Source organism: Euleptes europaea, chromosome 4 (assembly GCF_029931775.1).
Source record: "Euleptes europaea isolate rEulEur1 chromosome 4, rEulEur1.hap1, whole genome shotgun sequence".
Taxonomy (NCBI): domain Eukaryota; kingdom Metazoa; phylum Chordata; class Lepidosauria; order Squamata; family Sphaerodactylidae; genus Euleptes; species Euleptes europaea.
The window spans coordinates 71,210,086-71,236,991 of record NC_079315.1 but is presented as its reverse complement, the minus strand read 5'-3'; the positions used below and the strand labels follow the sequence as shown (position 1 = coordinate 71,236,991).

The window sequence follows — 26,906 nt, the reverse complement described above, 5'->3', positions numbered from 1 at the left end:
GGTCGTGTTTCAATATAATGGAAAACAACATTTAACAAAGAAGTGTTCTTGCTGTCACCCATAAAGAACAAGGGATCTTTTAATGGTGTAAATAAAAAAATTACTTAGAACCTTGATAAAGGGACATTTACCAACAGGCACTGTCTGATTACGAGCAGCCATCCAAACAAATCTTGCCTTTGTGGCTCTTGCGTACGGCTGAACATCTTCAAAGCCATGACCGTCCTTGGGCCTTGCTGACTTCCAGTTTGCTTCAGATTCCCTTCTGTGTTCAAGACCTAAATCAGCCTTGCAGAACAAAACAAAACAACAAACAAACAAAACACCTTTCGCTCTGCTTAAAGTGATGTTTCGTTGGTGTGGGGTCTTGAGTTCTCCTCTTCTAGCAACGCAATTCTTTGTTTGAGCATTCTCACTTGCGTCTCATGTCTTTCAACCATAGCCATCATTTGAGACTCCAATTTCTTCAGCTTGTTTTGATGCTTCTTCTTTGCTTTCTCGTAGGCTGCCACAAGGTTACTGTTAGACAAAAAAGCAACAGAATTAAAGGATCATTAGAGCATGTCAAAGTATCCTAGCAATAGAATTCTGTTACAAAACTTTGAGCATCCTCCCATCCCAGTGCTTAAGAATTGACAGAGATTATTCTTCGGTGATTCTCTGGCATAAAGGTTGTCAGAAGAACTAGCTCAATGCAGCACAAGGCGCCATTTACTGGGGGAACAGTTTACCTGTTTGCTCTTTTCAAGTCATTAACAAACTCTGCGGACTGCTGGTGCCGGATCTCGCTGCTCTTTGTCAGTCTCTCTAAGGCACTCACCAATTCCTGCACTCTGGTTTTCAGTTTCTTTTCTCTGCATGAAGACAGAATGCAAAAGACAGATATTTACTGTCCCACATGATGCCAGAAGAACAAGTCATCTAAACCAGTGGCATGTAAAATCAATTGGAAGTTATAGGCCCTCTTACACATATATCGGGAGCACCGGAACCACAAGCTCACTGCTCTTTCCACACATGCCTTAACTCAATTTCTGGAGAACTGAGGTGGAGGGGAGACAGTGTGAACACATAAGAACATAAGAAAGGCCATGCTGGATCAGACCAAGGTCCATCAAGTCCAGCAGTCTGTTCACACAGTGGCCAACCAGGTGCCTCTAGGAAGCCCACAAACAAGACAACTGCAGCAGCATTGTCCTGCCTGTGTTCCACAACACCCAATACAACAGGCCCGCTCCTCTGATCCCGGAGAGAACAGGCATGCATCACGACTTAGTTATCCCTCCCTACCAGTAGCCATGAATACCCCCCTCCTCTATGAACATGCCCCCTCCCCTCCCAAAGCCCCCCAAGTTGGCAGCCATCACCACATCCTGAGGCAGGGAGTTCCACAATGTAACTATGTGTTGTGTGAAGAAATACATTTGGGGTTATCTTTTGGCACTTATTTATTTAAATATAACCTTCTTGGCTCAAGGCAGCATGGAAAGGAACAGGGCTGCAGTGGCAACCAGACTACCTGTGAGAATCAAGGTCAAAGTGAAACATTCACAAGCAGATCTCCTGGATCAAGAATGTGAGCAACCTTGTGGCATCTTCAGTGGGGAAATGGCAAGAAACCACCAGCTCTGGTAAAGGTGAAGTTGCTTCATGCTTGGTGGTACGTAGTTCATACATCACTTTGGTGTAGGAGAAAGCAGGTATGCAGCCCCAGGCAATTAATGCTTACATTTATTTAGATTGGATGGACATGGGAGCTACAAAAACCGTTCCCTTTCCCTTAAAAACCAACATCAAAGTTGTGGCAAGATAAGAACCATACTGCAGAAAGGCTTTATGTGAATGCACCATGCTACTGCCAAGGAGCTGAGAACAGAAGTATCTGCCAGCACAATTTGACACTGACCCGTCCTCTGCACTGTAAAACATGAGCCACGTCTGAGATTCTTTTCATGAGTCTGTGCTCCTCGACAGACCTATGGGTGGCAGTATCTCACAACACCAGAAGGAGTTGTCCAACATTCTGCTGTTTCAGCAGATTGCATGCAGCAACTAGCGATAGCTGTGTTTGGTGTTTTTTTTAAAACAAACCTTTCAAAATTGCGCTCAAATTTGTCATTAGTCAATTTACTGAATATATACACTGCAGGCTCAAGACAGCATACATCAGCTTTAAAATATACTTAATACACAGCTAAAGCTGATTCCACTTAAATCAAGAAAGAGTGGCCAGCAAGCAGCCTTCAGTTAGGGAAATAATGAAGCATGAGACAAGTACCTTTATGTGAAAACATATTAGAATGCCCGGGTCATTTGCCAGAAGAGAATTTTTCTTCCTTAACACCATGTATGACAGCTAAATTAATCCTGAAGACTGGAATCAAAACCTTCCCATTGATATGTCTCCCCCATTGGGGGGGGGGGGGCGACGACAGACTTTTACAGACCACTGAAGCATCTAATGTACTCAGGACCTATTGTAAAAAGGTTTTGTTTGCTTATGTGTTTTTATTGAATTGTTTTACTTGGTTGAGTTTAAGGCCCTTCTTTAACTCCTTGCTGGGCAATGCTGTGTGATGGCATGCAGCCTGGTAACTCCAATAAAGCATTACCAAACCCCTTTAACGTGACCTTTTGTATTTGCTCCGCCCCGCCTCGAAGCATTTACTGAAAGAACCATGAAAAATCACAGCCTATGCAAACGACCATTGCTAATAGCTATGCAGATGAAGGAACTAAGGAGCAGGCGAGTGGGTGTGTGTGTGGAATTTGTTTGGCTTTCTCCTCTTGCTTTGGGACCGTGAATCGGCATTTTAAAGGGCAGATTTTAAAAGGCGGCTTTGAGTGAGCATCAAAATTGACCCTACATAAATGGCCTTACAGCAGTGGTTCTCAACCTTTTTTGAGTCGCGACCCCCTTTTACAATTGCCAAGTAACCTGCGACCCTCGTCACATTTGCATAAATTTGCATAAATGACATTTTCAATAGGATAAAGAAAACACATTTGTTTTTTTGGCAGTCCAGGGTATCCATATATATAATTACTTTAAATTTTAAAGTTTAAAACAAACCAGCAAACGGTACTACCACCTGTTGTGCAGCGGCTGTGACGGTGTGGCGCGGCAACCTTTCCTGGCACGGAGGAAAGAGTGCCTCTGAGCATGCACTGCGTTCCTTGTCCTCCCCTCTCTCCCCAAAAACTCTTCCAAGCAGGCCGGGGCTCTCGCGAGGAAACCCCCTCTCTTGTGACTGGGACACTGCTTGTGCACAGAACTGCAGTTATCCCTCAAAGCGGAGCTCTGTTTAATCACCTCACGAGAGCGAAGGGCCAGGAAAGAGCCGAGGGCCGCTTATCCCGCTCGGATTTTCGTGCCTTTTTCTCCCCTCCGCCAGTCACTGCTCCTTCTGCGCCTCACCGAACCTGCGCGCTCGAGGGGGAAATCCCGAAGTGCGCATGCACCTTGACTCTCTCCCCCTTAGCCTTGCCAGAATGGAACTGATGACCCAGGGCAGAGCGGAACTGATGACTCAGGGCAGAAAAGTGAAGCCACACTACAGACATGCGCACTTGGATTCCAGGCTGAAGCTCCCGCCCCACCCGAGCGCAGCTAAAAGTAAAAACAACGTGGCTGTAGCGGTCTCAAGGAGGACCGCCCTCTTCTCCTCCGAGACCTGAACTGGCTGAGCCAGGGGAGCTTCCTCGACCTCCCACACATCCTGCCGCATCATCCGCCCAGCACAGGTGCGACCGCGCCCAGGACTGGCCAGCCCGCCTCTCAGCTGGGCAGCGGGGCTACAGCTGGTGTGTGGTGGCATGCCGCCGCGTCTCTGTAGCCCGGCTCCTTCTGGCTGTCGGTCGGCCAGTTCCTCACCTCTCTGCTTGGGGTCTTCCCTGCCCTCACGGACGGATCAGGGTTACAGGGTGTCTGGGTTAGTCCTGGACAGCCCGGGATGGGGGCTGTCCCAGGACAGTGGCGGCGACCCCCCAGAAAACACTTCACGACCCCCTTGGGGGTCCCGACCCGCAGGTTGAGAACCACTGCCTTACAGTGAGAGAACAGTGCCATTGCAGAAAAAGCCTGTACACTATGTAGTACAAGAGTTATTTTCATTAGGAGTACATGGATTGTTCAGCCAAACGTGTAGGGCTAAAGAACACAAAGTGGTTTATTCTTTCCTCCTCCCTTTTTGCATCATGTACAGCTGGCCATTGTGCAAGCATTCTAATGGAGCTACAAAAGCAATTTGTAAAAAATTCTTGTCTCCCTAGTTTTTCCAGCAGGAGTTTCAAACAAAAGATTGACAATGTTGTCAAATCATGCTGTGGTTTAGTAGCCAGTGATGTGCACAGCTGTTTCTCCAAACCAGAAAACAAGGGCAATCTGGGATATTTTTAAAAGTGGGAAATGCCACCCTGATTTGGACAACTTGAGCTGTTTTGTAATTGCACAAATTCTCCTCTCTGTATTGGCATATGGGCATTTCCACAAGCAGGTGTGACGCTCCCCCATCCTGCAATAAGCAAAGAACCTTCTTTGGGGTAGTGAGAGGTCAAAGAAAGAGGGACGAAATGAAAAGGCACAGATCCCTGAATTCTGCAGATGGATACGTCATTATCAGGAACGCTCCACAGCTTCTGCTGTAATCTGTCCCAGGACTTGGCTCTGATCAGCAGCAGAGTTCCCAGGGCTCCCACTGTTTAATGTACATGGTAATTAGGTCACGGGAAAAGCTACGTGTGGAATAAATGGTGACACGAAGCTGTGAGCACAATGCTTTGGGAGGAGAAATTGTTTTGCTTTAATACGTAATTTGGGTTGACATCTGTGTGCAGACAGTGTGGCAGAATGGAAGATTTCACCGTTACTGTATGCTTGGCAGAGTGTTCACAGTTTAGGACAGCTTTTGCCTGCTCTTCGGAATTAAGCATTTTCTGTTATTCAAAGTAGACTTGAGTTCAAAAGTTAACTGTGCCCAAGCAAGTGACGAGATCAGTACTAAAGCACCTATTTAAGCAGTAGTTGGCTTTGCAGAGTCTCGTATCTAAGCACCAGTCTTAGGCCAAACAGGTCTTAGCACCTGGGAAACACCCATGTTTTTGCAGGGGCTCATGTAATGGATTTCATTCTAACATCCAAAAATAGAGTGGAGTTTTATTGACAACCAAATGAGACAAGAGAGCAGCATATCTGCAGTTAAATTCCCCCTTTCTTTTAAAGTTAAAAGCAGCAGTGGAAAGGGGGGCAAACTTAATATCCTCCTGATACCATATTTAGTTGATTGCATCTATATCCAGACTTCTGTGGAATCACGTGGAGTTCCAAGGTGGTCTGCCCCACCCTCTTCCCCTCTCCCAGCACTGGGGTGCTTATCTGATCCCCTAGTTCATTTTTATACATACCTAGAAATCTGAGATCAAACCACCCTGTTAGGTCACCTTATCCCGTCTCTGTCAGTGCATGATGGTTTCCTACAAGACATTCTCTCATTTCCTCTTCCCAGCAGAGAACTGCTATAAGTGCTCCTGACCTGTTGTTGAATTTATTATTGTCCAACAGGCAAAAAGGGAAGTCGGGAACAGCCCACAAAGCAAGCAGGGAGGTGAGGGAAACATAACCAGGAAGTCTGTGCTAAGAAATTCTCAAAATACAGTGCCGTATTCATTAGTGTGCTTAGGGCAGCTTCGCAGAATACCTATTTCTCTCATTTAGGAAAGCACACTCTCCATCCATCCATCCATCCATCCATCCATCCATCCATCCATCCATCCATCCATCCATCGAATACAGCAGATTCTACACAAGGGGCACTCATGACACCTATTCAGAATGTAAAAGCCAATTCCAATTTAACAAATGAGGTCTTAGAAAACAGGTAGTTAAAATAGATACTTTGGGAAGGATCCTACAAAGCAGATCTTTCCCTGCCTTCCTGTTCTCATAGCAGCTTTCTGTGGTTGCTTCCAGATGGCAATGCTTCCCTATTGTTCAGTATTTTATTTATTGCCCACCTTTCTCACCAAGGCTCAAAGCAGGATTACACTATGTAAATCACTACAATCAACAGGATGGGATACAACATCCAATAAACAATGCAATGGGATTTCGATTGCAGAAATCTGAAACAGAGCTGAAACAAAGCATAAGCACTAACACTTGCAGAGACAACTGAGCATCCACACGGGTGTGGCTCTCTGTGCTTTCCTGAGTTATCCCTTCACATCCACCCACCTCCCACCACTGGTAACAGCTTTATCGCTATAGCGTTGGAATGCTATAGCACTCACTGTGTTGAAATTAGCTGGGGGGAAATCCTCCCTGGTGATGCAAGTGGGGGAAGTGGTGGGTGCGAGGGGATAATGGCAATAAAATGGTGACGATGTGGCTGGAAGATTGGAAACCACACAACTCCCAGTCCACTCTGACTAAGATCTCACAGGAAAGATCATAGCAAAATAGGTTTGGGTAATAATAGTGTAAAGCAGGAAAACCCCAAAAGTAGATGATTGGATGATGATACCATATGGATGTTAACGCTCTACACTAGTCACCAAACTGGAGCAAAAGCTTCATGTGGAAGGCCACCTGTGACTACTGAACAAGCACTGAAGGAAACTGGGCCACTCACATGGACAAAAAACCCACCTAGCACAAAATGTTGTAATGATGTAGAGGGAACTGTGATCTTGCTTCTCTCTTCTGTTAATTGAGCCTCCTGTGCCAGTGGAAGGAGGAGAGAAGGCTGATTTGGCCCATGTCCCTTCTTCACGACAGCACTGCAGTGGTTAGAAGCTTTTCCTCTATGAAGGTGCCCTGACCCCAGTCAATCTTTTGTAGGGCTCACAGAGGGATGCTGAGGAAAGATCTGCTTCCACAAGTATTGGATATAACTGTCTATACTTATCAGGGGAAGGAAACTAATGGCTAAATCAAATGTGATACTGGTAAATCCATCTCTTCGAATTCAGGTGCTCCAATTACATATAAAAAGAGAGGGGATAGTCAGATTTTAAGAACAAAATAATAACCTGTAGGGATGGGCAATACCAGCTAAAAGCAAGTCACCTGGAGGTGACTTTTAATGCACTTTTAATGAAGCAAATGATGAGAAGGAGGGCATCTTGGCCATCTTCTGGGCATGGAGTAGGGGTCACTATGGGTGTTGGGGGGGGAGATAGTTGTGAATTTCCTGCATTGTGCAGGGGGTTGGACTAGAGATGACCCTGGTGGTCCCTTACAACTCTATGATTCTAACTATGCTACTGTTACTGTTAAGTTTGCAGGCAAAGCCTGTGGATTTTTTCCCCATCAGGACAGTTTATTATTACTGCCCCAACAAAACTAAATATTCTGTAATAGCAACTGGGGATTATATAAAGTTGATAAGAGGAATGCTGATTATATAGTTCTAATGATCTTTATTAGATGTAATACTTGCTATTGTAAAGGTTGCCTGAAGCATATTACAGAAAAAGCCCAATTCACAGCCTAGTTAAGTATTTGGAAACTTGCCAGCTCATTCCCAAGGAAGACAATGAAGCTGACTGATGTAAATACAAGCACTATCAAGACAGAATGAAAGCTGGCAGAATCTCCCTATAAACAGCCATGCAAATGACTACTTCGGACCCAAATTTACTACTTTTGCTAGTAAAAATCAACCCATGCAGTAAATACATGTTTGTACAAGTACATAGCAATTTTTCATTCCTGTTTCACCATTAACAGGTAAATATTTCATCACACCTGAAAGCTAATGTTTCCCTGCCCACCATGAATTGGTTTAATACAGATTGGTTCAGTTGTACACTAACCCCCCTTGGAGCGTCTGTGTATACCGCTGTGGTTTTAGAAAGTCATGGTGCTCTTAAATACAGAAGACTGTATGGCTGAAAGCAAGGCTTTCAGTTTTACTGTCAAGACACAGCTTTCCCATATCTCTATAAATGTCCATTCTTAAATGACATAACCACATATTACCAAGACCAAAATTAAGGGCCCATTATTTGAATCTAACATAGTTTAAAAGGGGAAAAGCTGAAATAGATGAAAGACTCTCTCAAATCTTTTCCAAATATTATCAAATGGCATAAAAGTTCTTTTCAAGTGCCTTTGCTCAACCCATTTCATGCATAGGAACTGCCTTGCAGAGTCAGATGGACATCCCATTTAGTATGTGTGTGTTTGTGCTGTCAAGTCACAGCTGACTTATGGCCACTGTATAGGGTTTTCAAGGTAAGAGGCGTATAGAGGTGGCTTGCCATTGTCTGCCTCCGCGTCATGTCCCTGGTGTTCTTTGAAAATTGCCCATCCAAATACTAACCAGGGCCGTCCCTGCTTAGCTTCTGAGATCAGGCTAGCCTGGGGCTATCCATTTAGTACAGCCATGTATTTCCAACAGTGCTAGGCTAGGGGCCACTGGCTCACAAGCTACAATGGGCAAGCCACAGGCTGTATGTACCTGCATCTGACAACCAGATGTATAACACTGGACTAAGGTGGCTTCGTTTTGAACTACCTCAGGCAGCAGCATTTGTTACAGCTGATTCCTTTTTTAGAGCCAACCTCTAGTTTACATTATAGCATCTTATGGCAACCCCCCCCCCCATGTGTTTACTGGATGTTATATGAGGAAATGCTTTTTGCTCTTTAAACTTTAGTCCGCTGTACATTTGACAAAGTGACATCTGCCACAATAAATTTATTAGTCTTAAAGGTGTCATACGATTCTATGTCATTGCAAACTATTAGTTTCATTACACAAAATTCAAGTGTCGCAAGAGAAATACAGTTATGCATTCCCCACACCTTGCCAATTTTACAACTCATTATTATGGACTTCCCTTCAATCATATTGTCTCCTGATCTCCCTAGATTTTTGCAGGAAGATGCTACAACCCCCTGGCCATTTCACTGCATTTTCTCCAGGTCCCTAGTATTCTTCCTAAGTTTGAAAAGCAAATTGTTGAAGAGGTAAAAAATACATCACAGCACACAGTATTCAAAACATAGAAGCACAACAGAATATACATCACAGCATTGTGAGTACCCTTTTTCTTCTCAATCCAAATGTAACAGCTTTTTAAAAAGCTAAGTGTACCATGTCTAGCAGCAGACGTACTTCTTAAAGCATTCAGAAAAGCTGGTGAAGCGATCATCCTCTTCACAGATGTCATGCTGATAACCTCTCAGCAAGCGAGAGCCCCGCCTTTACAACTGAACTGCCAGACAAACAGACCAGCAAACTGAAAGATGGTTCAGGCCCATAACTCTTGTTCCTCCTCAGTTGATCCCTATTTCTGCGGCATCCTCTCTCTTCTGGCTGAGAAAAGTTAATGAAACACCCCGCCACAGATTGCTGGAGGCAGGAGGACGCTGCGCCTCTTCCGCCTCAGGAATCTGGCTGTCGGGTGCTTTGTTCATTTTCCTCAGCTGGAGATGGCAGCATTAGCCAGTGAGTGGAAGGGAAGAGGCAAGAATGCTGATTTTCTACCAGAGTTTGAATGGCTGTTATTCCCCATGGGCAGTTCATTTGCAAAGCTGGGCTCATTGTTGTAGCTGCAGGTCACGCTTTCATCCCTCTTTTTTGTTTTTTATAATCTGCCTTCAATCTGTTTAACAGCACTATAATTTGCCTGGGAAAGTAGTTAGGCTGACAGAACTGTAACATGCTGGATCCATTATTCTCTTCATGACTCTTCTTCTGTCTCACATTCTTTGGATTGTGAAATAGGTACAGGAGCCTGTACATTTTATTCCTGTATAGCACCAAGTTTATTTTAGATGCTTTTGTACATAATACATAATAAATAACAGTTCAACAGAGTCAACATTGAGTTCTTTAAGACTTCTTGGGTGAATATTATGTTGTGACTTATTTTAAATTTTGGTTGCAAAACTTCATATTTTGTCTCATCAGGAGCACTATCAGAAAACGGTACACTGCCTTAGTCTTGGCTCTGATTCTAAAGTACAGAGATCAATTTTTAAATCTTCAGCAAATCACATTCCAAATTTGCTGGGAACTTCTGGATTTATAAACAATTGTTTTATTGACCATACTTCAGTATTGAAGTAAGTGATGTTGGTATACTGAAGAAGAAGAGTTGGTTTTTATATGCCGACTTTCTTACCACTTAAGAATCAAACGGGCTTACAATCACCTTCCCTTCCCCTCCCCACAACAGATACCCTGTGAGGTAGGTGGGACTGAGAGAGCTCTAGGACAGCTGTGACTAGCCCAAGGTCACCCAGCTGGCTTCATGTGTAGGAATGGGGAAACAAATCCAGTTCACCAGATTTGGGAATCAAACCCGGTTCTCCAGATCAGAATCCACCGCTTTGATATTTTTATTGATATTAAATCAATATTAAAAATATTGATATTTTTAACTGATGAAAGAAATAATCTGGCTTTGAGTGATGGGATGATATTACATGTGCCGCTGGTGCTTCCACAGTGTTTTGTATTGGCGTACTCCATGTCAGGGCCAAGATGGCATTTCATTATTTTATGCACTACTGTTAATATAAAACTAGAATGCATATTCTTGCAAGGATGTAATCTCACAGGGATATGCACAGGTTTTGCCATGTGGTTCCTGTGAGGCCTTTCATTAACTCAGTCAGCTACCCTGTGCCTCAGAGTTATCACAAGTGATGTGGGAATTAGCAATAATAATTAAGACCCCCACTTGATAGATGTTTGCGAAAACCCGAGGGACTCTGCTGGTGAACAATGTGGAAAAGCTTACGGCAAAATGAGAAAAGGAGCACTTAGAAAATTCTAGAAGTACAACACTGTTCAATCACTTAACATTTGACTACTTCAATGCCCAGAATGAAACCACAGATTTATTAATAGCTCTCCCCACATGAAGGGGAATAGCCTCCTTACCGTCTGAGTGCATTTGCCAATTCTGTAGTCAGATCACTTTCACTGAAGGATTTGAGCTCGGCTAATGTTAATGATGCTGTAGTGCTCTCTGTACATTCCTATAAAATAAAGCCAGATAAACAGGGGCCTTTGATAAGGCTCAAATGTTTTTTGAAATGCTTTCTCCCTGGCCATTTCTTATTCTCTCCTTTGCCCCCCCTTATACTACCATTCACAGATCATTCCCCCATACACAGACTTATTGTCACATGCCACTGATTGCCCTTCACACATGTTTACACTTTCCATGCAAACCATTCACAACTCTCTGTCTTTTCTCCTCCCGGCTGGCTCGCTCATCACTGCACATCTCACAATGCCACTCTCCCGATTTGTTCTTCTCCTGCTACTGTTGGTGGCAGAGTAGGCTTGAACAGGAATGGAGGAAGTGTCTTCAAAAGTACCTCCTTCCCTCAACGAGATGGGTTTTTAAGGTCAAGGCAGCACCACCCTGGAAGATGAAGCCACTCTAGCAAAGGAGAAAAGAGCCATTTTGAATGAACCTCCTTCCTTCCAGTTCAAACTTTGTAGAAGAAGCAGAGGACATATGGAGGACAAGGTTGAACAGGAAGAAAAACACTGGCACAGGAGAGGGGCCAGCTGAAATTGGCACCTCCCCATCCCTCAGGTAGTATAAAGAGCCTGGGTATTCCAATTTCAGTGGCTGAGGCTGTGGGGGGGGGGAGAGAGAAAGAGAAACACAGGAGATTTCTCCCTGTTGGAACCTTCTCCAAATGTGAAGGATTATCCACATGCTTAGAAAATGTTCTGTTTTTAAATGACATGGAAAACTTGCACATTGAAAATGGCATTTTAAAATACATAACATCAAGGACATCAGTGCTTCACATTCTGAAAGGCCCTTTTTGCCATGTGTGGTACCCTTTCTGCGCTACACAGAGGCAAGTGTACAAAATGTGGTGCATGCTCATTTTTAGCCTCCTGCGTCTGATTACAGCACTAAGTCCATGATAAGACTGTCCAGCCAATTCTTTATTATGCTGCCAAATCCTTCCCCAGAAGCAGCAGCCTAAGCAATGCGGTCAAGTTTCGTTTGCATATCCGAGAGCTGTTCTAGATACAAGCAGACCTCTTGGATATTATTTAACTTATAAGAAACCGGTATAAGAAAATTCACATTTCACTTGGGGAGTCCCTAGAGGACTCAGATAGTTTCATATTACAGGAACCTGTCAATGAAACAAAGCAACTCCCTCTCTGCCTGGACGACGGGAGTTTAGATGGCCAGGTGCTTCTGCATGGCTTCAGCAGCAGGAGGATGACTCTGCGCCGTGGGATCTCCCAAGGCTACTTCTTACAGGCACTCCTGGAGTGTCTCCAGAAAGCTCTCACAGGAGTGCAGATTAAGGCTTAACGTTCTTACCATAAGGAGCGATTACTGAAGCGCTACCCCTTCCCACCTGTAAATACACTGAAAGGAATCCCAATGAATGAAGTTTATGGTAGTTAGGGGCAGGTGACACCTTCCGTCCTGTCAACTTTCCACACAATAGAATCAGGATGAAATTCAGACAGTAGTAACTGACAAACTGACCCTATAAATATCCTGATATCTCCATCAAACTAACCATTCCAAGGAGAACTCTTACTGGATCCAGCCAAGAGTCTACCTAACTCAGCATTTTATATTTGGCAGTGCCCAGCTGTAAATTTCTGGGGAGCCCACTAGCAGGAAAGAAAGGCAATAGCCCTCTCCCTGTTACAACTGGTATGCTGCCTCTGAACATGGGGGTTCCAACAAAGTAGCATCCGAGGTTCTTAGAGAGCGCCTCATCTTACTTGCCTTATCTTTGCTGCTGCTGCTCGCCAAGCTGAGGGACCTCATCCTCTGTTCCTTTTGCTCCTCCACTTCCGACTTCAGGTGCTCAATGTGGACTAGGTAGGCCTGCTCTTGAGCTTCTCGACTGCTCAGCTTCAGCTCGAGGGCCTTCTTCTCTTTTTCTAGCAAGTACAGCTGCGCCTTCAGCTCTGCCATTTCCTCCTGGTCAGGAGGGCACAGAAGACCAAGCGAGTCTGTTATTTCACAGATTTCTATGCCATTGGGACACAAGGTTCACACAGTGGGCGATAATGCTAGCTCCTACATTTCTCATAGCCAAGGATTACGTACATTGCATTTTATACTGTCCGTCCTCAATCTTCTTGCTCCTAAGGCACCGTCCCGTGTCTTCTGGGCCAGTTTTTTGTGGTGGTGGTTTTAAAAAATTAAACACTTTTTTTAGGTAACAGAAACACTGCAGCTACATTGTAAAAGCAGAAGCCAAAAGCAATGTTAACTTATAAGCTACTAAATAAAATACCTTCATTGCCATGAGTTCCTGCATGAGTACCGCGTTTTCTAGATCCAGCCTTTGGCTGTCTCCACGAGGCTTGACATCGTAACTAAGCGGATCAATATGGATGCTCTCCAGTTCCAACATGGTCAGTTTCACAGCTGCCCGGTCATTCTTCAGCTGCTGAATGTAGTCCTTCAATCTCTGTTCATCCTCCTTTGTGAACTCAGTATCACAACTACTTGCTGTTGAGCTGGTAGTACTTTGAAGAGACAGGGGGGGGGAGGATATGATTTATTTTAAGTGGTTTATTTTAAGTGTTAACTGCTCAAAGCAGTTAGACTACAATAGAAAAGAACAATATAAGCAATAATAAAAAAGAACAACAAACTTGTTGCAGAACAGCCATAAGAGAACCTTAAATCAACCAAATGCCTTGTTGAAAGATGCGAGTTAAGCATCCTTTCTGAAACCACAGGAGAGCTGTAGCTTTCTGAACATCCATCTTTAAGAAGGTTTCAAAGTTTTCGAGTCATCATGGCAAAAGCTTGTGATGCTGTCCTCTCCTGCTATGCAGATGTTACAGCAGGCAGGACTCTGACCTTAATTTAAACAACAATATGCTCCAGTACTATTCACGATCATGTTTTGTGTGAAAAATATTTGACGTAGAACCAAACCAAACCTGCCACACTCTTCTGCCTTAAACAGAAATGCTGTTTCTGGCAAGAAACAGGAGGTAGGAATTGCAAGGTCAGAGAACAAGGCTTGATTATAGGCTTCAGCCCTCATCCTGGTCCTCTGTTTAAAAGTCTGGTTTTCAATAGGTCCGCCATAATCTTCATACAAGATAAAGGAAATTCATAGCCCTTTGTATGCCATGTTTCTTTTCAAGGGGTTGAACTGCACGTTGGGAGGGGGGGAGACAATTTAACTGTTTTATATGTAAGAATGCATGTGTGTGAACGAGAGCATTGTTTCTAGATAAGTTTAGAAGCAGACTTAATTTCTGTCTATCTGTATTCCAGCCCCCCCAAAAGAAAAGGTTTGTAGAGGTTAATTGCAATGCTGCTACCCATTCCTTAACATTCCACTCTTGAACATAATTACAACAACACTAAAAAGGAAAAGAAACAAGTCTGCATTTTCTACAGCTCCGCACAGAGACAAAGCTGCCTGCTGTCTCCTGAGGACCTGTAATCAGCTGCTGGGTGAGGGTTAAGTCATCCATTAGCCGTGCCTGTCTGGAATGCTGGATGATCTCAGTTATCAGCAGGGGAATAAATCACTTTTTGCAGCGGGTTGCAATATTTTTCAGTCTTTTTTGACAAAGGGAGGAACCCATCCCTCCTCCCCACATTCATCCTGTCCTTGCCTTCTATAATGATGTTTAACAATGCATATTCTTGAGACAAAGAAGAAGAAGGGCAGGCCACGGGTTCTCCTCTTCCTTTCCGACAGTAAAGATCAAAACTATCTTGCATTTTTTTAAAAAGCTCATTAGATAACTGCCTGACAATCTCATAGAGACTTCCAGTAACGGTGCTGTTAAAGGGGGAATGTATAGAATTGGCCAGGCAACAAAGGCCTCCCTGAGCTACTGAGTATTCGTGAAGTATCATATTACATGGCTTTAAACTGCAGCTTTCTGCTAATTTCAAATGGTCCCTTCTCTCCTAGGGATAATAGGTGCCACATGAAGAAGCAGCAGACAAATAACTGTACTGTTTTCCCCACCTTTAAATTCTGCCCACACTAAAATCCTAGCACAGCTAGATTATCTTCCATTAATATACAGTGGTAACTTAAGCCTCCATTATTCTTTTCCCTTCAACGAGATCTCACAGCTTTCAGTAAACAAAAATTAATTGTGCCTAACTATGTGGGAAAGAAAGGTGTGAAAAAACACAACTGGAATAGAATAATTTTTTTAAAATGCTCCAAAAAACCCACAGACGATTCACCCTCTAACCTACTCCATTTGATTGTACACAACACATAACCTAAGATTTGGGATAAATCTGCCAGTGCTAAACACATGCGTTTCTTTGAAAAGTAAATAAGACGCAAAGCTCCCTCTGCCGGAAAAACGGCTTTCAAAAACATTTCACGTACAAGCTCATGTTGGTGATCATTTATTTATTAACTCACTTATACTGCGTTTCTCCCAAACGGGGACCCAAAGTGGCTTACATCATGCTCCTCTCCTCCATTTATCCTCATAACAACCCTATGAGGTAGGTTAGGCTGAGAGAAAAGGACTGGCTCAAGGTCACCCTGCAAGCTTCCATGGCATGAATGGGGATTTGAATCCAGGTCTCCCAGATACTAGTCCAACACTCTTAACCATTACACTATTACTCCTTCAGCAGGCTTTCAGAGCAGCACATAAGTTCATAGCTGGCATCGCTTCATCGACCCTCCAAAAGGGCCATTCGTCCTTTTAATTTTATTTCTTAATTTGGCCTCTACCAAAGTTTGGAATAGTAGATGGGAATGTCTTTCTCTAATTTGGAGGCAGGCATGTTCCTCCTACTATTAGTGTGCAGAACAGGGCGAGGACAAGCTCCTCAGAAAAGTCAAGCAGAACCCTCTCCTCCCATGATGCTGCTGGGGGAATGCCCAAACTTTGAGCAGGTAGTTTACTTCAAGCACAGGGCCGTCCTGTGCCTCAATCACAGGACTCCGCCATAGGCTCTGGGTGTAGCTCTTCTCCTATTCCTGCTGAGAACAGATTGTGTGAGGGGGGCCCTGGACTGTCTCTGAGGTGTGAGAGGTTTTCTGCTTCAAGCAGATATCCTGGCAGTTCCAGAATACATCTGTCACGGCAACAGCTTGCCCAGCACAGCATTCTCAAGGAGGAGGAGGAGAGTTATGCACAACTCTTCTGAGGAGCTACTTTGCAACCTGCTCATCGTGCATGCAAGGGAGAGAGTGGCCTAGATCTTTATTTGTTATTTGCTGAGTACTGCATACTGGCTTAACACCTGAACTTGTGTGCCTGTGTGAAGCATGATGGGGAGAGGGGTGTGGAGTCATCAGTCCATAGCGATCCAAGATACACTGGGCTGCTGGTGCTCCTTGTGAACACCCATCACAACAAACTGGTTTTGAAGACTGTTAGCCGTTTTCAGCCTTCTTCAACAGCCATTTCATAAAGGAGCCATTTTACGAAAAGAGCTCATTGGCACAGGGATTGACAACTGGGAGTAGATGTTGCAGTCTGTGAGTGGGAAGACAGACGGGCATCAGGGTTCTTGAAACACGAGGGAAGTGGCACCAGGGCGTGTCCCCATGAAACAGCAGGAGTCTTCTTAAAACATGTTAACATTATAATGGCCAAAGCAAACGATGGTGATGAAATCTTCCCTGAAATATGACTGATTAATTATTGTCACTGCTGGGAAGCAACACAGCAAGGGTTGGACTCCCTTCTCATGCATACAATGCATATGGAAGTTTAGGATAGAAGAGCTTCCACTTGATGCTTTTAAGAGACTTTGAGAGTCAAGAAAACGGCCAAGCTCTTCCTTTGTTTGGCCAGAATTCTGGAAGACTCCCCCAGCTACACTGGCACTGATATCTTTGTAAATCCCATGAATAAAAATGCTACATAACTTCTAGCACTTCGTACGTTTGTTCATGTGGATGATTTATTCATTCCTTTGCCCCCCCCACTTTGATAACAGAGCTCACTACAGCAACAGCCAGTGTGGTGTAGTGATTAAAGCATCAAAAAAGGACCTGGAAGACCCAGGTTTGAATCCCACTCCACCACGGAAGCACACTGGGTGACCTTGGGCCAGTCACTGACATATCTCACAGGGCTGCTGTTGCAGGGATAAAATGGAGAAGGGGGAGAACAATGCTGAAAGCCGTCTTGGGTCCCCACTGGGGTGAGAATTAGGCTATAAATAAATAAAGAAAGAAAGAAAGAATGGGCACTGTAAAATCTACAGTTCCTATATCTCATTATACTCTCATACCAAGTAAGTCAGCATGTGAAGAAAGTGGTTACCATACAGTTAGCCATTATCTTAAACCTCCCAAAGGTATTATAGACTCTTACAGCAGGGAGGAGTCTATCAAAACTTGCAGTAATTCCTTAAATGCTTGTTTGAGCAGACAGTTATTTTAGTCCAATTATTAACACCATATATTTGCTAAATCACGTTTACATATTCAAAGTTAATATTAAAAAGATGCTAAACCACATCTTCTATCCTCAGTATATAAATGGCAATTACCGGTATAAAATACATATGAACCCGATTTGCTTAAATAATCAAGGTATGAACCACAAATTGAAGTTTAAATTGACAGAAAGGGACAACAGGATCTGACAAGAACACAAGCAACATCACAGTATTTTTGTGAATGAAGTTTACATTTACTATTAATGCATACTGAGCTGAAAATGATCCAGGACCCAAGAGTGTAAGGCTGAAATGCACAAGAATACCTACATTAACCAAGGGCATTAATGCATGGGCAGAATGTTCCTGGTTCGCTCCTCTGTTATCCCACAATATTTTAATCCCACAATATTTAAGTCTGGATAATCAAACGCATGACGCCAGCCTATCCCACATTAAGTCTGAAACAAGTAGCTGCTGGAGGCTCCCCGTGCGTTTGAACCAACCATATAATGTGGGATAGTTTGCAATGCGGGATAGCAGGGGAGTGACATCGCCCAAGGATTGGCTGAGGAGTTATCCAATCAAAGGGCGATTCTCCCCCCTTTTTTTTTCTTTGAACGCCAGCGTTCCGGTATACCATCGTCTCAACCTGTCAATTAAAAAAAGGCGGGACGGGAGACCGGAAGCAGCAATTGCTCACACAGGAAAGGGGGCGGGACGGGGGACGGGAAGCGGCAATTGCTTGCGCAGGGAAGGGGGCGGGACGGAGGAGACCGGTAAGGAGCATTAGTAGCGAGCTAGCCGAGTAATTACACGCACGTCGGCGTTCCGGTAATGTAGCGGAATTAAAAAAAAGTAGCGGATTAGAACCGAAAAGATCGCTATAAACCAGGGATTGATTAACCCGGGTTTTTTTGCCTTAATTCGCGACTAAGGTGGGTCCGATGCGCAGCCCTTGGACGGTCGTGCGTGTGGACCATGGAGATTCGCTACTATTAAGGCACAAAAGCGAGACAAATTGGCCGTGCGTTAAGCCCCCAAGACTGATGATTCAGAACAAAAGGCTTGTAATATATGAAACAAATTGGGTTATCTTGAATTGTGCTTACAAGCCCATGACAAATGCTACCTTTGCGCTCCTTTCACGGCCTAATCCCATGATTTCATCTGTGTTGTGGTCAGGTTTAAGAGCACATCCACTGACACCTAATCATAACAGATGCAACATTAGCACCCATCAGATTCAATCTCTGCCAGCTAATGTATCAGTGCATCATTCCCCGACTCTGCAGCGCAGAAAGGACCTCTATCCTATAAGAACTGCAGCGATTGCTCTCTGCCACAGAGGCCATGCAGACATGCTCTAACTTCAGCTAGAAACTATGCAAGGCCCTGCAATTCAAGTCAAATTCACTGATACTAGAAGCGAATTCCTAAACCAACCCAGTGCTATCACACCACCAACGTATTACCTCCTACAGCTAAAAGTGTTATCCTGTTACAGTATTCAACACAACTATTACAGAAGGAAAATACCTATAAAACAGCATGAGGGTAGTACTGCCCTGATGAATTCTTTTATATACTCACACAAGATTTCTCCTTTCTAAAAATTATACTGAATTATAGGCTGCAATATAAAGTACTGGACTAATCACCTCAATGTTTTTTCCATTCATGTACTATACATAAAAACAGCAGGCTTTGAAGAACCATAAATCTTGTCCAGGTGATACAGATTCTACATCCCTCATGCACAGAGTCCATCAGCTAATGAAAGGTTTTACTTGCACCTAACCCATTGGCTGGGGAAAGACACATATTGCCACTGACTGCTTAATTAACTAATTCTAATAAATGCAGTGGAGTACAGTTGATATTTTGAAGATATTCTTTAGACAGATGGCTTCTACAAAACTCCAGCTTGAGATCCACATTTTTTATTCAGCAAATAACTAACTACAGCAATTACTGTTTTCAGCCCAGTTCTATGTTTCACCAGTCCTCATCATTTTGGGACTAGGGAAACCTGGGTTCAAATCCCCACTTAGCCATGAAGCTCACCTATAGCATAATGCCAAGAGAAATCTTTGCTGCTACACTGGATGTGCACAAGCAAAACATAATGAACAAAACCAGCAACGTTTTTTGATTAAAAAAATCTCCTACATTGAGTTCTGTTAGCACGCTTTATGAAATGGATACATCAGAGCAGTTCAATGTAGTCAAGGTTGATCCTTTAACACTTTATCTAAAGTTTATCAGTAGGCCACACTGGAAAATACAACTAATAAATGAAATCTAATGTGACATGTTAACCTCCTCAAAACACATCTGCACATCTGATTTTTCTAGTTATGGCAGGGAGCACTCCATGCCACACAACTCTTACTAGAGAATACAGATTCATCATGCTGCATCCTACAGTGTCCCTGATAGACCAATATATAGCGGCTACACTGAATCAAGCAATGAGCTCCCAGTGGCAGAAGGCAACAGGAAGTCTGTCTTGCTGATGCCTCCAGCCCTTCCAGCTTCTGTGGAGTAATCTAGGTGCCACCAACTGAATCCACTGCCCCAAAGTATGGGCTGCAGTCACATCCCAGCACAGCCCCATTCAATAGGGGCTTCCCTTTCCCCTCTAGTTCCTGGCATACGTGAGAAGCAGCCTGCCTCTGAGAAAGAGCCTGGCTTCTGCTAGGCCCTGCATGATCTCCAAGCAGGACTCCTGGGCCACTGGCTATTTTGGGAGGAGATGCAAAGGGCCACACAATGGTCAGCTGTGCAACGAAGTCCCTGGCATGGTCACGGTGCAACAAGGAGAGGGCTCTACTGGTGGACAATTCCTGAGGGCTAGATGCCAGCAGGCTTGAAAACCCAGCTCCGGGATCACACTTGTATGCCCTCTTCTTTTAAAATGCAATGCAACAGCGTTTATACTCCCACACAGATCTAAGGTTGAGGTTACTATTAGAATACCACACATCAAACAGCATCTCATCATTACGGGGCAGCAATCCACTTCACTTTGCCTCTATCATCTCCTTCCAACTCCTTTTTTTAAAAAAAGGCAGTCAATCACAACTTGGCATTCACCATTAAAACAATTACAAGTTCTTAATACATCACAGATCTTTTTTTCCCTAGTTTCACAAAGGGACAGGCAGTGTTGCTGGGATGTTGCCAACCCAATAAATTGAAATGCCAGCTATTATTTTTATTCACTTCACTAGTAACAGCTTCTGTGATTCCGCCCCCCCCCCACTTCACTGTAGTTGTTCCCCTTTATCGTCTTTAACCCTCTTGTCACCATTGGCTGCCTGTGCATTTGTTCCCAGTAATGTGTTCTGCAATTTGACATTCAGAAACTCATTCCTGATGCTGGAGTTAAGTCTGGGTCAACAGTTCCATTACGAAACTCCATTTTGAGGGGTTTTCAAACTACAGAGGAAATTATTCACTTTGACATGAAAAGTCCTTGCCGAGGAGAAAGATTCCCCCCTCCGTTGTTTCACAATGTTTTTTTAAAAAAATTCTTATTACCTCTAGGAGTTACACTATCTGCATGCAGTTTAACAGAAAGATTGAATAGGCTTATGTGTATTCTTCATTGGTGAATATTTTCAGTCACTGAGAAATACCTCCTTATAATTTATTTTCTATTGTTTATATGCCAGGTTTTTTTTAAAATAAATACACAACAATTTTAAATTCCAGTCCTAAAAGAGATTATGTCATTCACCTTTACGGAGGCCAAATTCGACTTGGCATTTAAAAAACTGACATGTGAGTACATAAAATAAACATTTCCCTTCTTATCTGGGTTGGTAAATAGCTCTAAGAACAAATCCACTATCTGAAATTTCTAATTCTGTACTACTCTCCAAATACCTCATCTACTGATTGATGTTTTCTGCAATTTTGTTTTTTAAAAGCTGACGTATAATTACTGTTTTTACATTTGGTCTTCAGATATCAATCAACAGTATTTATGCAATTAAAAGCAATGTGCAGTAACTCCAACAAGTTTCACACTTGCTGAACATTTTTTTATAATACAATTGAGCAAGTGGTACTACATGTTTTAAGTTTCAGAGAGGAGAGGGCAATGAGAAATAAAGGGCAGAGAAATCACTGAAGTAAAACAGATGGTATGAGCGTGCCCTTTATCAGACAGATCAGAATCATCCACTCACAACAAATCTACACAAAATTCTTTTTCGCACTGAGCCTGTTTCAAGTCTGAACAGAATTCCATAACTGAGGTACTGAAGTGATTTATAGTGGACACCAATACAACCCAGCTGGCTGACTGGAGGATAGATAGATAAATAAATGGAAAACAACACAGTCTACTCAGTCCTGAAACCGAAGGCCTGGGGATTAACAGACTCAATGAGCCATAGTTACCTGGTGTGGCTGTTGGATGACAGGCTCTCCCAGGGCTGCACACTGCAGCCGGTGACTGCATAGGCTCCTCCACAGCTACCATCCAATTTCATCAGCAGGGCTTTGGCTGCATTCTCAGCTGTCTTCCTGCAGTCATGAGCTCTTTTAAGCATCTGGGTGATGTTTTCATCACCTGTTTGGTCCCCTGTTTGCAAGCAAATGATCAGAGCCACATCGTACTGGAGAGGATAACAACAATTAATGTGACTGAAAAGAGGTTTCAGCTGACATCTGTGCACTCGCTAGGACATTAGCACCTCATTAGTGATGTGCTAAAATAAAACTAGGTTGTAAGAGACTAATAGACAATTATCTAAAGGGCTGTGTGGTGAGCTCCCCACGAACAGCTTGGCTTCTGAACTCACTCTTTCAACCTCCTCTGAAAGCTTGGGGGGCCATTTTGGAGTAGTGGCCAATGTAGCACAAGTAGATTAGATCAGAAGGAAAAAAAGGAAGATGGCATGATGATCATAAGGAATTGCATGCAAGTGCCTAAGGGCCATCATAACCATAGATCAGATCTCCGAAAGTATACTCTTTTGTTAAATCACTTGGAGTAGGGCAAGGCCAGTTGTTCTTTAAGCCCCCCAATCCATTCATCTGTTCACCCATCAAAACTGTTTTAGTTGCTGAAGATCATCACATTATTTCTGTTCTACTGGTGAGAATGAGCTGCTCTGCTTAGCTATTGCATTTATTCCTTTATTTGGATTTTACAAAAATTATACCCTTCTGTCCTCATGATGTCCACCAAGGTGGCTAGCAAATTAAAACATACATAATAAATCCACATCTTAGAAACCGTTAAAAACCAACAACAACCCATTTCTGTTGCTGTTTTATTATATTTTATCTCATTGCACACTGACTTGTGCAGAGTTGTTACATGAAACCAGTTTGGTGCATCTGAAAACAACACTAAGTTTACAAGGAAATGATCGCTTATAGCTAGGTTTTAGCAGCCTGTAAGGCAGGCAGAAATGTTGCCAGAGTTGTCATTCTGGAGTGTAAGGAAAAAATAAATATTTAAAGGAATTTATGGGTATAAATGTGAGTGACATGCTATTTTGTGAACATTGCATACCATGAAAACAAGTACCCATTATGCTTTTCCTTACAAAACACATATGCATGCTATTAAATAGAAGATAAACACACAATTCCATCTGCAAATTCGTTACATTACAAGTCTAGTATAAGACTAAGACCTGTATTCTTAGGTGTATTTACGAAGACTTTCCTTTCATGAATCTCTTTGGGTTTATGTGGTTAGCTGAAGATTTTCCTGTATTTCGAATGAGTATTTGATAAGGCTCTTGTCTTTTATTTATTTATTTAGGCTGGCGACTTTGATATATATATTTCTTTTCTCATTTAAATCAAACTTTTCTCATTCACAAAATTTTTTTCATGCTAACCGTGATGTCCGCTGCTTTGGGAACAGTGTTAAAAACGAATCTCTTACAAAGAAAAATACATTTACACAAAAAACATGTCCAATCCACAGGAAGAGATGGGGAAACAAAATCCCACAGCAACTCTGGACCATTGACTCTCTCGCTTTCTGCAACAAGGGGAAGACGTCATCCATCTTGTGACACTGAAGCCAGCTGGTCATTTGGTCTTTAAAAGCTTTCACATACACTTCAGTGATGCTTGAGAAGCTAGAGCTATAAATTAGATTTTAAAACTTTAAGTACTTTCCATGTCACTTTCGCCAGGAAAACTAATATTTTCTTAACCCTGAAGGCTCCCTCCCATCTCCAACAATCCAGCATTATAAACATCACATTGTCACTTCAATGAGCTGAAAAGGACCAGTACAAAACAAACAGGTGCACTTTCATTATGGATATACACATTTTCTGTTGACAACATTATTTTCTTACAGTACAATCCTGAAGGGGGTGAAGCAGCTTGCAGCAGTGCAGAATGTATTAAAAAATGATTCCCCCCCAAGCCCCGTGGAACTCCGCCATAGAGTTTCATAGGGCTACATCTGCATTTTTGCCGATGCCCCAGGAATGCCCCCTTTGGTGCTGGTGCAAGCACTTACACTAGGGAAATGTTGCCGGCGAGGCTGCACCAGCACCCGACCCTTGTGCTGCCGTGCTGTTCCCTGGAGCCAGCATCCATGTCACTTTAGTCAGCACAAGTGGCACGCTGGCACAGGGGTCACGAAGGCTCCTCAGCAGGTTCGGCCACCCTCTTGAGGATTGCGCTGCCCTAGGGCTGTCAATTAGGTTCGTCCCAAACAGAAAAACAGCCGAATTTCCCCCAATTCGGCGGTTTTCAGTTTGGATGGAACTGAATTCAAAAAAAGGCGGGAAAATGACGAGTCGAATTCGGCAAGTTCGGGGCAATTGCTGAATAAATTCGGCAAATTCGGGGGCGCTGAATGAGCAGCATAATCGTCAGTTAGTAAGCAACTAGCAGCATTCTCCCGCGGCCAATAGTGGCCAAGCTGGGTCTTCTTCTGGCCAATCAGTTGTGGTTGAATGCGTGAGCCCAGCTGCTGCGCGGCCTGGGGAGAGAGAGAGTGTCTGTTTGTGTGAGAGAGAGATCCCCGGGGAGGGGTGCGGGTGCACATTCGTGCCTTTCCGCGGCTCTGGGGGGGCATGTTTGGAGGTAGAGGTCCCAAACTTTCAGTGTAGCTTGAGGGGACCCTTCTTGTAAAACCCCCCAAGTTTTGTGAAGATTGGGTCAGGGGGTCCTGAATTATGGGGCCCGGAAGGGGTCCCCCCACTCATCTGCCCATTGGAATACAGCCTTTAAAAACACATTCGCATTGGGCCGTACCATTACCCCGGCCTGCGGGTCTGGTTTCCTCGGCAGTTGGGCCGTACCATTACCCCGGCCCGGGGGTCTGGTTGCCTCAGCGGTTGAGCTGTACCATTACGCCGGCCTGGGGGTCTGACTAAAAGGCAATTAATCCTGAGTTACGGGGTCCCCCCCATTTACCCATTGGAATGAATGGGAGCAGGCAATCCTTAATGTGCATCTAGAGAGCGGCAAATCCAAGGCAAAACCTCCCGTGCATAAATGGCCAGAGAGTATGAGTGTGTGAGTCTGCTAGAATCGTATTGGATTCTCCTGTTTTCACCAGTTGCCAACTTCGTGTGGAGCTAACTGTGGATCAGTGAGTCTCTCTCTGGCTGGTTCCTATTGTTTCCAATGGGCTGTGCAGCAGCTCCTGTTGTTTCGAATGGGCTAGCCTGTAATTCGTTTTAGTACATCCCCTGTAATGTATTTCAGTGGAGTCAATGCAAGTCAACCGACATTCCTCTCTCCCATTATCTTCAATGGGCTGGGCAGCCTCTCCCATTGCTTCCAATGGGCTGACTTGTCATTTGTTTTAGTACATCCCTTTTAATGGCTTTATTCCAATGGGCAGATTTGGGGACCCCTTCCGGGCCCCATAACACGGGGGGCCCTGACCCAAGCTTCACAAAACCTGGGAGTTCTTGCAAGAAGGGTCCCCTCAAGATACACTGAAAGTGTGGGACCTCTACCTCCAAAAATGCCCCCACGGAGCCGCGGAAAGCCGCAAATGTGTTTGTAATGGCTTTATTGCAATGGGCAGATTGGGGGGGACCCCTTCCAGGCCCCATATCTCGGGTGGCCCTGACCCAATCGTCACAAAACTTGGGAGTTCTTGCAAGAAGGGTCCCCTCAAGTTACACTGAAAGTCTGGGACCTCTACCTCCAAAAATGCCCCACCGGAGCCACGGAAAGCCGCAAATGTGTTTGTAATTGCTTTATTGCAATGGGCAGATTGGGGGGACCTCTTCCGGGCCCCAAATCTTGGGAGGTCCTTACCCAATCTTCACAAAAATTGGGGGTTCTTGCAAGAAGGGCCCCCTCAAGCTACACTGAAAGTTTGGGACCTCTACCTCCAAAAATGCCCCCCTGGAGCTGTGGAAAGTCGCGAATGTGTGTTTAATGGCTTTATTCCGATGGGCAGATGGGGGGACCCCTTCCGAGCCTTATAACTCGGGAGGCCCTGACCCAATCTTTACAAAACGTGGGGGTTCTTGCAAGATCGGTCCCCTCAAGCTACACTGAAAGTTTAGGATCTCTACCTCCAAACATGCCCCCCCCCGGATTCATGGAAATGCGCAAATGTGTTTTTAATGGCTTTATTCTGCCGAATTTTTCCCCGAACTCCAAACTTAGTGTCGAATTCTATGGATCCGAATCGGGGGAGTTCGGACTTCAGCATTTCCTGAATCAAAACGGGCCGAATTTTGCCGAATCTGAATTTTATCGAATTTTTTTTTCAACAGCCTTACTCTGCTTATATGCTCACATAACTCTTCCACATGCTTCACAGGACTGGCATACAAACTGGCTCATCCTATTAAACACTGTTCCCAAAAACATTTGAACAAGGCATAAAAATCTGAACAAAACATGACAAAAATCCATAGTATAATGTGATGGCAAGCTTCTCTCCCCTCAGCCCAATACACAAAGGTACAGTCTGTGATGACACCCCAGCTCAAGACCCAGGAACCAGAGACTTAAATTTCATGCCAAACAAACTTCTTGTTCCCCCCTCCCTTTTTAAATTTTTATTTTTATCGTTGAGGGTTTTAGGACTGCTTAGTCTATCAGTCCTCAACAAGGGCAATGCCTGGACTCAGGGCGCCACCTGGGATTGACTTGGCCTATTATGAGGGGATTATAAGCTTGAAGGAACCACAAAGTAGAGTTGATGAAAACGACTAAGGAGCAGGTATGCATGACTTGGTTGTTTCTTTATTTTCCTTTTCTCCAGCCCTCTTAGTATTACGGTAACACAATTACTGGAGAGGTAGGACCTGAGAAAGTAAAAGAGTTACAAAGCAGATTTCTTGTTTGACTGATTCAGACTTGCAACATGGAGCAGAAAACAGTTTTTGACAGGAAGAGCACCCAAATCCAAACAGAGCAGAGAGGTTTATTTTAACTGTTTTTGATAGGAACAAAATACCTAGATACCTTCAAAATATCTTCAAAATACCTAAAGTCCCTGATAGACTCCCTGGCTAACTAAGCAAAACTCTTAACCCTTCTCCTACCAAAATCCAGCAACCTCCAACTCA

General features: G+C 43.8%; 1 protein-coding gene across 2 annotated transcripts in view; it reads right to left on the bottom strand.

The window, feature by feature from the left end:
- Nucleotides 1-320: 320 nt before the first annotated feature.
- The window catches only part of MCC (MCC regulator of WNT signaling pathway), a 249,633-nt gene continuing 223,047 nt past the window's right edge, over nucleotides 321-26,906 (bottom strand). Inside the window, exons 14-19 of one of the 2 annotated variants that reach the window (XM_056848103.1) lie at nucleotides 21,781-21,964; nucleotides 13,259-13,493; nucleotides 12,742-12,939; nucleotides 10,899-10,996; nucleotides 732-854; nucleotides 321-519 (exon numbers count right to left, since the gene is read on the bottom strand). In XM_056848103.1, coding sequence (XP_056704081.1) covers nucleotides 339-519; nucleotides 732-854; nucleotides 10,899-10,996; nucleotides 12,742-12,939; nucleotides 13,259-13,493; nucleotides 21,781-21,964 — 1,019 coding nt within the window. In that variant the 3' untranslated portion in view covers nucleotides 321-338. Of the gene's footprint in view, nucleotides 520-731; nucleotides 855-10,898; nucleotides 10,999-12,734; nucleotides 12,940-13,258; nucleotides 13,494-21,780; nucleotides 21,965-26,906 lie in introns of both variants that reach the window. The other variant, XM_056848104.1, reaches the window with a different exon arrangement.